This window comes from Thamnophis elegans, chromosome 16 (genome assembly GCF_009769535.1).
Source record: "Thamnophis elegans isolate rThaEle1 chromosome 16, rThaEle1.pri, whole genome shotgun sequence".
NCBI lineage: Eukaryota > Metazoa > Chordata > Lepidosauria > Squamata > Colubridae > Thamnophis > Thamnophis elegans.
Window position 1 is genome coordinate 36,659,741 of NC_045556.1, and position 13,282 is coordinate 36,673,022.

General features: G+C 48.0%; 1 protein-coding gene across 1 annotated transcript in view; it reads left to right on the forward strand.

The window, feature by feature from the left end:
• Window positions 1–12,989, forward strand: part of LOC116519457 (potassium channel subfamily T member 1-like) — an 86,615-nt gene extending 73,626 nt beyond the window's left edge. Inside the window, 9 exon segments of the mRNA XM_032233323.1 lie at window positions 406–517; window positions 1,332–1,433; window positions 2,374–2,457; window positions 3,206–3,334; window positions 4,298–4,318; window positions 5,167–5,485; window positions 6,064–6,126; window positions 11,805–11,889; window positions 12,878–12,989. Coding sequence (XP_032089214.1) covers window positions 406–517; window positions 1,332–1,433; window positions 2,374–2,457; window positions 3,206–3,334; window positions 4,298–4,318; window positions 5,167–5,485; window positions 6,064–6,126; window positions 11,805–11,889; window positions 12,878–12,989 — 1,027 coding nt within the window.
• Window positions 12,990–13,282: the final 293 nt, after the last annotated feature.

Here is a 13,282-nt window from a genome sequence, read left to right on the forward strand (position 1 = left end):
CTCCGTTTCAAAGCCGAAGAGCTAGCGCTGTCCATGGTCATGTGGTCGGCATGACTCAATGCCGAAGGCGCACAGAACGCTGTTCCCTCCAAAGGGGGTCCCTATTTTTCTACTTGCACTTTTTATGTGCTTTCAAACTGCTAGGTTGACAGAAGCTGGGACAAGTCACGGGAGCTCACTCTGTTAGGGATTCGAACTGCTGAACAGCCGACCTTTCTTAGTGACAAGCTCAGCGTCTTAAGCCACTGAGCCATCACGTCCCTACCATTTTACATATCTCTCCCTAAAAGACCTAGTCAGTTTCTCCTGAGGACAAAAAGTACAACTAAAGGCTAAAGAAGATCTTTGGTTTTTCAGACCTTTACAAAAGACTGTCATTTTTTTAGTTTATTTCCTCTCTTCCAGACTTTTCCCAAGTTTGAGTATCATTACTGAATTGACACATCCGTCCAACATGAGGTTTATGCAATTCCGGGCGAAGGACAGCTACTCGTTGGCCCTTTCCAAACTGGAGAAGGTAATTAAACAACACAAATCCCCAACTCCAGGTCTGTAATTAAAAACACACCGAGCTTCTGGGTTTGAAGTTGCCTAGTAGACTGATTTTTTGTTCTGGTTTCCTATCCCCCACACCTTTAAAGAAACTAATATGTGTCAAAATATTTCTGGATTCTGAGCTTCACACCTCCTGAAAAATTGGACAGCAGTCTATTGTGGGAATGCAATGATGCCAAACTGATGACATGTTTAACTCCGCCTTCCAGCTTTTAACCTGCTATTCTCCTACATATGGATAGTAATGGGCTTCAGGATAATTGTGCTTTTTTATATGAGCTTCCTAGATTTATTGCAGAGGTGGTATTCAGCAGGTTCTGACCAGTTGTGGAGAACCTGTAGCAGAAATTTTGAGTAGTTTGGAGAACCGGTAAATACCACCTCTGCCTGGCCCCGCCCCCATCTATTTTCTGCCTCCGGAGTCCCAGCTGATCGGGAGGGAATGGGGATTTTGTAGTAACCTTCCCCTGGAGTGGTGTGGGAATGTAAATTTTACAGTATCCTTCCCCTGGAGTGGGGAGGGAGGGGAGATTCTACAGTATTCTTCCCCTGGAGTGGGGAGAGAGTGGGGATTTTGCAGTATCCTTCCCCTGCCATGCCCACCAAGCCACACCCACCAAGCCACGCCCACCAACCAACGGCCACAGAATCAGTAATAAAAAAAATTGAATCCCACCACTTATTTCCTAATCGAACTCCCATTGGAGACAGGAAAACTGGTCTGCTCTGAAAAACAGCTATTTTTATCCTATTCCATCATCTTGTCTCCTGCACAGAAAGAACGAGAGAACGGCTCCAACCTGGCTTTCATGTTCCGTCTCCCGTTTGCCGCTGGCCGGGTTTTCAGCATCAGCATGTTAGATACTCTCCTTTATCAGGTCAGAAAAAAGGGACAAGTTGGGTTTTTTTTTTTAAATGCTTCTTTCCAAAGCCAACTGCTCCAATCGTTCATGGGCACTCCTTCTGTTCCGCTTTACAAGCAGTTCCGTGCTGAACCATGGCAATGGAGGACGAAGGTCCTTGAGAGAGGGAGACCTCGAAGTGAAGGGATTTTGAAGGAGGCCATTGTTCTGGTGCCAACATGTCTACATTTGTCTTTAGTTCTCCTTCCAGAAAGATGGGCTACTTGGCTTTGGGGAGGGAAGGGAAGCTTTTCAATCATCACCCTTGAATCACTTCAAATATTGACCTAGGCTTCCCCAGCAGCACGAAGCTGAGTCCCTGTCCCAATAAACCCCTTTTATTGAATTGACAGTGAATTCCTCTCCAGCAAAGTCTTTCTCCTCCCACAGTCTTTCAAGACGGTTCACTGTGACTGACCTTTATCAAGCTTGGAGAGTGACCAGGCCGATATCTTTCAGACGGCGCAATACTTGGCCAGAATGCAGGAATGAACTAATTGTCTCCTGCAAACTCCACTCCCCTTTCTCCCCTCTTTTATTTCCTCTGGGAGGGGCCATTCATCGTCCACCTGTGGCCTTACTCCCAAGTCAACCCGTGTTCTTTAGCTCTTCCCTTCGTCTGGCAACTCTCTGGGAACAGGCTCCAGCTGTTCTTCTGCCTCACTGATGTCTGATTCTGAAGGCAGCTGATAACCGGCATACGGCCCAGGCCCCCTCTCTGCCTCCAACACAGAGCCCTTGTCCGAGCCTGCCCCAGACTCCAGCACTGGCCCATCTTCCTCCCCAACCTCCTTACTCTCCGAATCTGCCACCAGATCCGCTGGCCACAACAACAACTTGAGTCTAACCTGTCAACATCCTAGCCCCTGGATTCTGTCCCTCCAAAATGACTGATGGATGCCTTTCTTCTTTTCAGTCCTTCGTGAAAGATTATATGATCAACATCACGAGATTATTACTTGGTCTGGATACGACGCCTGGTTCTGGTTATCTCTGTGCAGTAAGTTGCGCTTGTCAGATATTTGACTTTTCCCTTGGATGGTTCAAGGGAGACTTATTTGGTCTCCAAATATCTCTAAAATGGGTTTAGATCATAGGTTCGCCCCATCTTGGATATACTCATTGGGGGCATTGCTAGTGAGAAGTTTCCTAGAATACCTTCCTAATGTCTATCTTCAATAGCAATCACACTTAGATTGATATACCGCTTCACAGTGCTTTTACAGCCCTCTCTAAGCAGTTTACACAGTCAGCCTCTTTCTCCCAACACTGGGTCCTCATTTTACCTACCTCGGAAGGATGGAAGGCTGAGTCAACCTTGAGCCGGTCAGGATCGAACTGCTAGCAGTGGGAAGAATTAGGCTGCAATACTGCATTCTAACCACTGTGCAACCACAGCTGACAGACACACGGACAGACAGAAAGAAATAGCACTTAAACTTATATACCACTTCACAGTGCTTTACAGCCCTCTCTAAGCAGTTTACAGAGTCAGCCTCTTGCCCCCAAACAATTTGGATCCTCATTTTACCCACCTTGGAAGGACAGAAGGCTGAGTCAACCTTGAGCCTGGTGAGAATTGAACTGCCAAATTGCAGGCAACTGGCAGTCAGCCTAAGTAGCCTGCAGTACCGCCCTCTAACCAGTGGAGAATAGCATAATTTAATTCAAAATCTACTATCTATCTTTCTTCTTCTTTTTCTCTCTCTCTCTTTTTTGCTTCTTCATATTCTTACTTTATCCCACAGATGAAAATCACAGAAGACGATCTCTGGATCCGATCCTACGGGCGTCTCTTTCAGAAGTTGTGTTCGTCCAGCGCAGAGATTCCCATCGGAATCTACAGAACCGAATCCCACATGTTCTCCACCACCGATGTAAGGAAAACAATGAAGGATCTCTTTGTGTCCTAGAGTAGCAAGCAGGCCGTGCTTGTGATCCGATGCTAGAATCCTAGCCCGAGATCCACAACAGAAAAGACCAATGCACCGTTATACTTCCAGGCTGATATACATTTCAGAGAATGCTTTAAGAGAGCTATTGGTTTCAACCAATATTTTTGACAATCTATTATTCTGTTCTGACCTAGGCTTCCCCAAAAAGCAGGAGGCAGAGTCCTGGTCCCAACCAAACCCATTTTATTAAACAAATATGAATTCCTCTCATTCACATCAGCAAGGCCTGACAAACAGTCTTTCAAAGGAGTATTTATGACCACAGACCTTATCTATCTTGGAAAGCTGCCATGTAAATATTTCCCAAATGAGGCGCTGTGCAAGAAAAGACTGGGCACAGAGTCTCTGAGATTCACGGGCAGATCTTCACACTCCTGAAACAAATGAACAAATGAACGAACAAATTGTTTCCTGCAAAAGCCCACTCCCCTTTCGCTCCTCTTTTATTTCCTATGGGAGGGGCCATTCACCGTCCACCTGTGGCCTCACTCCCAAGTCGACCCTGATTTCTGAGCTGTTCTTTTCTTCTGGCAGTTCTGCACATGTGCACACTGGGAACAGGCTCCAGATGTTCCTCTGCCTCACTGCTCTCTAGCTCCATAGGCACCTGATCACTGTCAGACGGCCTCGGCCCCGTCTCTGCCTCTGATGCAGAGCCCTCGTCTGAGCCTTCCCCAGCCTCCAGGACTGGCCCATGTTCCTGCCCAATCTCCTCACTGTCTGACTCTGCTGCCACCTCTGCTGGCCACTGGCAGGCCACAATACATTCAGTAAAAAGGGGGGGAGTGGTGTGTATTGTTTTAAAGATCAGATGTCAAGTTTTCTTTTTTCTTTCTCTCTCTTCTCTCTGTCCTCTCTTTTCCCTCCATCTCCATCCCACCCCAGCCTCATGATATCAGAACCCAGGTGAGTATGGTCTGAGTCTCCATATATGCATGTCTTTTCAACGTTGGCTTCTTCGCAACGGTGGGGATCCTGCTGGTTTAACAACCGGTTCGGTGATTGGAGTGCGGAGTTTGGAGAAAACTTGCCTTCCGCATTACTGCTAGGGAGGAAAAGAGCTGAAACGCGGCAATCCACTCTGCCGTGTGACTCAGCTGAGAAGATATAGGTCAGTACAGCGCAGGAGTGGGTGGACAAACCCACTTGATCGTGGGAGCGAACCAGTTCAACCAAACCGGTCAGAACTAGTAGAATACAACCCCTGCTTCTTCAAATCAAAAGCCAGTCAAGATGGAGGGAACTCAGGGATAGGGCCACACAACCTGGACACCCTAATTTGACTTCCTGTGATGATCTGGTTCATTCTAAGATAAGCAGGCAAGAGTTGGGCTCACCAAAACTCCTTGAATGTCTACTTGCCTGTTGCTGTTTTAACCTAGCCTAGCATGTTGTTGGATCCAGATGGATTCTCACCGATTCAACCTAAATCCTTTTGGTCAACAGAGGCTTTCATTGCTAACCAATGATTTCTTTTTGAAAGAAATCATTCCTCTTTGTTAGGGTAGATCACTGCTATGGCAAGTTAGCCAATGGCAATTTGTCCCATGGTGAGTTGGCCATGGCAAGATGGTCTTGGCAAGTTGGCCTTGGACAGTTGGCTGTGGTGACTTGGCCATGGCCAGTTGGCCTTGCTGAGTTGGCCATGGTGAGTTGGCCTTGGTCAGTTGACCTTGTTGATTTGGCCAAGGTGAGTTGTCATAGACCATCAAGCTGCTGATGGCTTCCTCCTCATGAACTACTGGTCTTGCCAGTCACAGATTTCAATCAATGTGGAAGACTGCGAAGACCTCAAGGAAGGGAAGGAGACTTGGAACGCCAAGCCGCACCACCACCACCACCACCACCGGAATTCGTGTCCTGCTGACCAGACGGAGCACCCACTTCTCCGGAGGAAAAGCATGCAGTGGGCTCGGCGGTTGAGCCGCAAAGGAGCCAACAAGCAGACCTCAAAGACGGCCGAGTGGATCAATCAGCAGAGACTGAATCTCTACCGGCGGTCGGAAAGGCAGGAACTGTCTGAGCTTGTGAAGAATCGCATGAAACATCTGGGCTTACCCACAACAGGGTACGGTAAGTGGTTCCCTTTGCTTCTGCCATCAAGCCTTGTTTGATTTCGCCCAACATGTTGTAGCTTGGAATTCTTCGGCAACGATGAATTCTCTTCTCGGTTTCCTGTAGCCAAAGTTCTTAGTTTCTGGGACAATTTTCACTTCCTCTGCACTTGAGGTTGAGTAAACTCTCCAGATCTGATGAAGGTTTTAATGGCAGTAGAAGGATTGATCAAAGATGGTTCTTCAGTCCATCTTGTTTAAGGGAGATTGTCCGAAAACCGTTTTTATGACATGTCACCCTGTTGGTCCATGCAACACCATTAACGCCTGGCGTCCTTTTTAATTTGCTTGCTCTTCTTTTTTGAACTTATATGTACATATATACTTTGGATTACATGATTTGGCCCGTGTGACCACCGAATCTCATTTCTGAATACTTTCTCAATCGCTGCTTGCTGATTTTTTTTCTCTTCTCTTTCTCTCCGTTTATGTATGTGCTGTGTTGTGTCCTCTTTTGTTCTTCCCTGTCCTTCCCTTTCTTCTGTTTGATTTCTGTTTGTTTCTTCTTCTCCCCCCACCCCCTCTGTTGCTCCGTAGAGGATGTAGCAAATTTAACAGCCTGTGATGTGATGAACCGGGTAAACCTTGGATATTTGCAAGGTAAATAGTCAAGAAACCAAGATGTGGCCCGTTGAATTCTTGGGGTAAAACACCCTCTGTAGAAGGACGCCATTCTGGGTTGAGATTTTCAAAGACCGTGTTCTGACCGAGGCTTCCCTGAAAAGCACGAGGCAGAATCCTGGTCCTGACAAAACCCCTTTTATTAAACAAACATGAATTCCTCTCATTCACATTCAGCAAAGGCTTGGTAAACAGTCTTTCAAAGGAATATTTATGACCACAGACCTTATCTATCTTGGAAAGCTGCCAATATTGTCCAAATGCAGCACAGTGTAAGGAAAGACTGGGCACAGAGTCTCTGAGATTCACGGACAGATCTTCACACTCCTGAAACGAACAAACAACCGAATTGTTTCCTGCAAAAGGCCACTCCCCTTTCGCCTCTCTTTTATTTCCTATGGGAGGGGGCATTAACCGTCCACCTGTGGCCTTACTCCCAAGTTGACTCCTGTTCTTTACCTGTTCTCTTCATCTGGCAACTTTGCGCATGAGCACACTGGGAACAGGTTCCAGCTGTTCATCTGCCTCACTGATGTCTGACTCTGAAGGCAGCTGATAACTGGCATACGGCCCTGGCCCCCTCTCTGCCTCTGACACAGAGCCCTCATCAGAGCCTTCCCCAGACTCCAGGACTGACCCATGTTCCTTCCCAACCTCCTCACTGGCCGACTCTGCTGTCAGCTCTGCTGGCCCCTGGCGGGCCAAAACGGAGTAGATGAGGTAGTCGAATGTAATGCAGGTTCAAATGCCATGGTTTTTCATCTTAGTTTAAGGCAGGATCCAAACCATTTGACCAAACCATGGCTCTTATTTTGATTTCCGTCTGATGGGGAAGGCCACGTTCTTACGGTCTTAAGTGTAACTAAGCTTCTTCTGTTCCTCACAACCCACGATTGAAACTAAAGGAGATATTCCGCCCTTCGTCCCAAACTAGCTTCTCGGCATAAGAATCGATGCAGTTTAGTCATTAACTTCACCTTGGAAATGAACAGCAACTCCCCATGGAAGAGATGCTTTTCGGGGCAGTTAAGGAGCAACGAATGGGAAGAGATTTAACGTTGCATCCGGCAAAATCAATGATCCGTTGCAGCTGGCAGCCCATTAATCAAAGCCTCCTAAAAACCCAGTCAATGATTGTTTGATCTGCATCTTCCAGAGCCCCTCTCTTTCTGGATTTGTAGCTCAGGTTTATATCAATGAAATTGACTTGAAGTGGCAAATGGCCACTCAACATTGCACGTAGTGTAATGCACATAGTGTACCCAGGGGTGGGATTGAAAAATGTTAGCAACCCATTCTCTGCCCGGTTGCTGGATGGGCGTGGCCATGGTGGGCATGGCCTACTTGAACCTCCTACACCATGGGGGGCATTTTTGCCCTCCCCAAACTCTGGAGGCTTTCCTTGAGCCGCAGGGAGGGCAAAAACAGCCTCCCGTGGGCTCCAAAGGCTCTCCGGATGCCGGAAATGGACTTCCGGTACTCCCGGTAGGCCCATTTTTTCCCCGTGACCCGTCAAAACCGCGCTCGACTAAGCCGCGCCCGATTAAACAGCGTCACTGACCTCATCAACAGGGCGACAACAGCCAGCGCGGAGAAAGAATGGCACTTTAAATAGCACTTTGAAAGCAAGCCAATTCAACTTAAGGTAAGGGTTAGGTTTAGGGTTAGCTTTAGGGTTAGATTAAGGGTTAGGTTTAGGGTTAGGTTTAGGGTTAGGTTTAGTTTTAGTTTAGTTTAGTTTAGTTTTATTAGAATTTGTAGGCCGCCCTTTTCCCTGAGGGGACTCAGGGCGGCTCACATAAAACTGGGAAGGGGGGAACACAAACATCAAGATAGAAGACATGTAATAAAATGGTAGGCAACATACATTCATCATTCGGGAGGGGCAACTATCCTTATCCCCAGGCCTGACGGGCGAGCCAGTTCTTAAGGGCTGTGCGGAAGGCCTGGACGGTGGAGAGGGTACGAATCTCCACGGGGAGCTCGTTCCAAAGGGCCGGGGCTACTGCTGAGAAGGCCCTCCTCCTTGTGGTTGCCAGCCGACACTGGCTGGCCGATGGAATGCGGAGGAGGCCTAATCTATGGGATCTTATTGGTCGCAGGGAGGTAATTGGCAGAAGGCGGTCTCTCAAGTATCCAGATCCACTGCCATGTAGGGCTTTATGGGTGACTAATAACACCTTGAAGCGCATCCGGAGATCGACAGGCAGCCAGCGCAGCTCGCGGAGGATGGGTGTTATGCGGGTGAATCGAGGTGCACCCGCAATCACTCGCGCGGCTGCGTTCTGAACTAGCTGAAGCCGCCGGATGCTCTTCAAGGGCAGCCCCATGTAGAGCACATTGCAGTATTCCAGCCTAGAGATCACAAGGGCCCGAGTGACTGTTGTGAGAGCCTCCCGATTCAGGTAGGGTCGCAACTGGCGCACCAGGCGAACCTGGGCGAATGCCCCCCTGGTCACAGCCGTTAGGTGGTGGTCAAATGACAGCTGTGGATCCAGGAGGACTCCCAAGTTGCGAACCCTCTCTGAGGGGTGCAAAATTTGACCCCCCAGCCTGAGTGTTGGAATATTAGTCAAATCTTTGGGAGGAAAACACAACAGCCACTCGGTCTTTTCTGGGTTGAGCACAAGCTTGTTAACCCTCATCCAGTCCATAACGGCCTCAAGACCCCGGCTCATCACATCTGCCGCTTCATTGAGTTGGCACGGGGCGGACAGATACAATTGAGTATCGTCCGCATATTGATGGTATCTAATCCCGTGCCTGCGGATGATCTCTCCCAGCGGTTTCATGTAGATGTTGAATAGCAGGGGGGATAAGACCGAACCCTGAGGCACCCCATAATTTAGGGGCCTAGGGGACGATCTCTGCCCCCCCACTAACACCGACTGCGACCTGTCCGAGAGGTAGGAGAATCACCGTAGCACGGTGCCTCCCACTCCCACCCCCCGCAGTCGTCGCAGAAGGATACCATGGTCGATGGTATCGAAAGCCGCTGAGAGGTCAAGGAGGACCAGGATGGAGGAATGTCCTTCATCTCTGGCTCTCCAGAGATCATCAATCAATGCGACCAAAGCGGTTTCTGTGCTGTAACCGGGTCTGAAGCCTGACTGGAAGGTTTAGGGTTAGGTTTAGGATTAGGTTTAGGATTAGGTTTAGGGGGGTTAGGTTTAGGTTTAGGGGTTAATTTTAGGTTTAGGGTTTACAGCGTGCTTCTGTCTCCGCGCTGTTGTCGCCCTGTTGATGACATCAGCGACGCGGTTTAGTCGGGCGTGGTTTAGTCGAGCGCGGTTTTGTGGTGGAACCTTTTTTCCCTTCCCCAGACTCCAGAAGCTTACCCAAGCCTCTGGGAGGTCGAAAACAGCCTCCCCCGGACACTGGAGGCCCTCCAGAAGCCAGAAATGCACCCGTTTCTGTACTTCTGGTATGCCCGTTTTTCACCCTCCCAGAGCCTCCGCTTGGGCCATGCATTTACCTGGCATGATGAACATGCCATATAAAGACTGCTTGGGGGGGGGGAGTGATGGGCAGGGGCAGCCAGTCCTTGCAACTATCGGTTCGGCAAACCGGATGTAAAATTAACATCCGGTTCACGCAAACTGGATGTAAAATTAACATCCGGTTCACGCGAACCGGATGTAAAATTAACATCCGGTTCGCGCGAACCGGTGCGAACCAGCTGAATTCCACTCCTCCTTGTACCATGCCTGAAGAGAGATGGCGTTCATACAGATCTTGAGTCCTGGAAGCTTATCATCTATAGCCAACCTTTTGCCTCCCATCTGACCTTGTTGAAGAGGCTGTTGCCACTAGCTTTTGCCAGGAAAGCCACGGAATATTGCCAAAATATTTTAGGCCCAACAAAGTTTGACACCCCTGATCTAGACCTTGAGTATAACTTCTGATCCAAAGGTTTCACTCCTGCCACCACTCAGCAGAAGAGCTCTGTGTAGGAGTGGAGATACCAACCCATGTTGATCTTAACTTTTGGGGAAGTAGCAGTAGGTATTTAAAAGAATAACAAAGTTGGAAGGGACCTTAGAGGTCTTCTAGTCCAATCCCCTGCTTAGGCAGGAAACCCTACATCCCTTCAGACAAATGGTGATCCAACATCTTAAAAACTTCCAGTGTTGGAGCATTCACAACCTCTGGAGGCAAATTGTTCCACTGATTAATTGTTCTCATTGTCAGGAAATTCCTCCTTAGTTCTAGGTTGCTTCTCTCCTTGATTAGTTTCCATCCATTGCTTCTTCTCCTGCCTTCAGATGCTTTGGACAATAGGTTGACCTCCTCTCTTCTTTGTGGCAACCCCTTTTGCTTTCCATCCATGGCCTTCCCCAAGGAATTTCTGGAGGGAACCAAAAGGTTCCATAGCAATAGCAGTTAGCAATAGCAATAGCAGTTAGACTTATATAGCAATAGCAGTAGACTTATATACCGCTTCATAGGCCTTTCAGGTCTCTCTAAGCGGTTTACAGAGAGTCAGCATATTGCCCCCAACAATCTGGGTCCTCATATACTGCTTCATAGGGCTTTCAGCCCTCTCGAAGCGGTTTACAGAGTCAGTATATTGCCCCCAACAATCCGGGGTCCTCATTTTACCCACCTCGGAAGGATGGAAGGCTGAGTCAACCTTGAGCCGGTGAGATTTGAACAGCCGAACTGCTGAACTGCAGTCAGCTGAAGTAGCCTGCAGTGCTGCACTCTAACCACTGCGCCACCTCGGCTCTTATGCATGATTACGTCTCACTAATATTTCTAAGATTCTGTTCGGAATTTATTTGCCCCGATCTGCAAGAGACGAGAAAATCTGCTCGAAAGATATAAGAACCAAGTGGGTTGGCCTTAAATAGATGTTGGCTTCAGGCTTTTTAAAATACCTGTTGCTGGGTGTGAGCAACTGTGCCATTCTGATACATCCACCACCTCCTCCATTATCTCATTGTCCTGTTTCTGTCCCCAGCTTCAATGTGGAGCGTCCTAACACAGGCAGCGTCCCCATTTCTCAGATCCAGTGAGGAATGCTGATCCTATCACTTCCCTTTGGGAAAGGGGATGCACCCTAAATGATCTTTATCCAGAATGAAAAATGAGGGCATGAGGTCCATGGGTTATCCTCGAGCCTAGATTAATGGCGAACCTTTTCGGCACTGAGGGAAGCGCCAGAAACCCAAAGATCATCTGGCTGGCATGCACATGCCTGTTTCTTGGCTGGTTTTGGCCATTTGCAGAACCAAAAACAGCCTGAAAAAATGGCCCAGAAAATGGGCTGAAAAATGCCCCCAATATGGGCCAAAAACAGCCCAGAAAATGCCCCCAAATGGCCTGGTTTTGGCTGTTTTTCAGGCTGTTTCCGGCCATTTTCCAGCGTTCTGGCGCCTGCAAAGACCAGCTGGTCAGCATGCAACTGCAGGCTGGAAACCAAAAGACCAGCTGGGGATGGTGCACATGCCCACAGCGAGGCCTCTGTGTGCCACCTCTGGCTCATATGCCATCATGGGCCTAGATCTACTGTTGATAGACAGGAAAGAGGCGTAGGAAAAACTGGTAGATATTTATGATTGAGATACTCAGATAGTTCTATAGCCCTGAAGGTTTGCCAGTTTTCAGCTGCTATGCCTGGCCAGATGGACGCTTGACCAACTCTTTTCTTCCAGATGAAATGAACGACCACCAAAACACACTCTCCTACGTTCTCATCAACCCTCCCCCGGACACGCGCCTGGAACTCAACGATATTGTGTATGTATGAAATAAATTCAGCATATTATAGCTGACTAGCTGGATACCCATGCTTCATGACGAAACTATATGATCGGGCAATGCAGGAGCAATCTGGTTCGATCCGTTGGCTCAGTGGTAGTTGGTGATTGAAACACTTAAGGGAATATCGCTCCCGCCACCTTGAGTCCGGAAGCGGTTCCATAGGTGGAAGGCATAGACATATTGGTGCAGTACTGACGTTTAGTACTATAAGGAGCCCCAGAGTGCACAAAGTGAAGGAGTGGAACGTCTGCCAGTTTGAACTGAGGTAACAGAATGTGAGGCAACTGGCAGTTGGAACAGAGTTCTTTTCAGATGGGGAGGGGGAGTAGAATGTCTAACTCCTTAGCATCAGAGCGTGTGAATAGAAGGCAATTGGAAGTTGGAACAGAGTTCTTTTCAGAGAACTCTGAAAAAGTTTGGCGGTTCAAATCCCTAGCACCGCGTAATGGAGTGAGCTCCCATTACTTGTCCCAGCTTCTGCCAACCTAACAGTTCGAATAATAGTAATACATATTTGGTAAATTATTGACAGTGTTGTGGGAATTAGTTGTTTAGCAGAATGATGGCATTCAAGGGGGAAAACTGTCCTTGTGTCTAGTTGTTCTGGTATGCAGTGTCTGTAAATATTTTCACAGCCCTCTTTTTGACTCGTGTAGTGTACAGGTCCTCAATGGAAGGCAGGTTGGTAGCCATTGTATTTTCTGCAGTTCTGATTATCCCTTGAAGTCTGTCTTGTTGGGTTGCAGAGCCAAACCAGACCACCTCAAGATATAAACTAAGCTGTTTGACCTTCAACCAGAGTATCTCCATCTTCGCAACTTGAAGATAGTGTGGACTCCAACTTCCAGAATTCCTCAGCCAACAAAGATGGCTGAGGAAATGTGGGAGTTGAAGTCCACACATCTTCAAGTTCCCAAGATTGAGAAACACGGCTCTAGACAACATCTTCCTTTCTCCCCCCCAGGTATTTAATACGACCTGACCCCCTTGCACACGTGGAAAATGAAGGCCACAGTCGGAAGAGCAGCAGTCATAAGAACGCAAACCCTGAAACTCGAGATGAGACACAGCTCTGAGAAACTTCCTCTTCCTGCATGGAAAATACATCTCTCTGTTCATGCATGGAACTGCATCAAAATTACCAATAAACTTAGGAAGGGAAGAAGAAAGTTTTTTTAAGGGGGACACATCCGTTGTACTTTGCATTGAGCAGGTTTAACAGACAACTTTGTTCAAGCTGGACTCTGGATTCTGTATCTGCAGAGCTGGTATGAATGACCCCCACCTCCCCCGTTCCTGATCTGGTTCTGGATTCTTCTCCCAAAGGACTCCGGGTGGCTGGAGATGTTTAGAACTTTTAGAGGTAGCA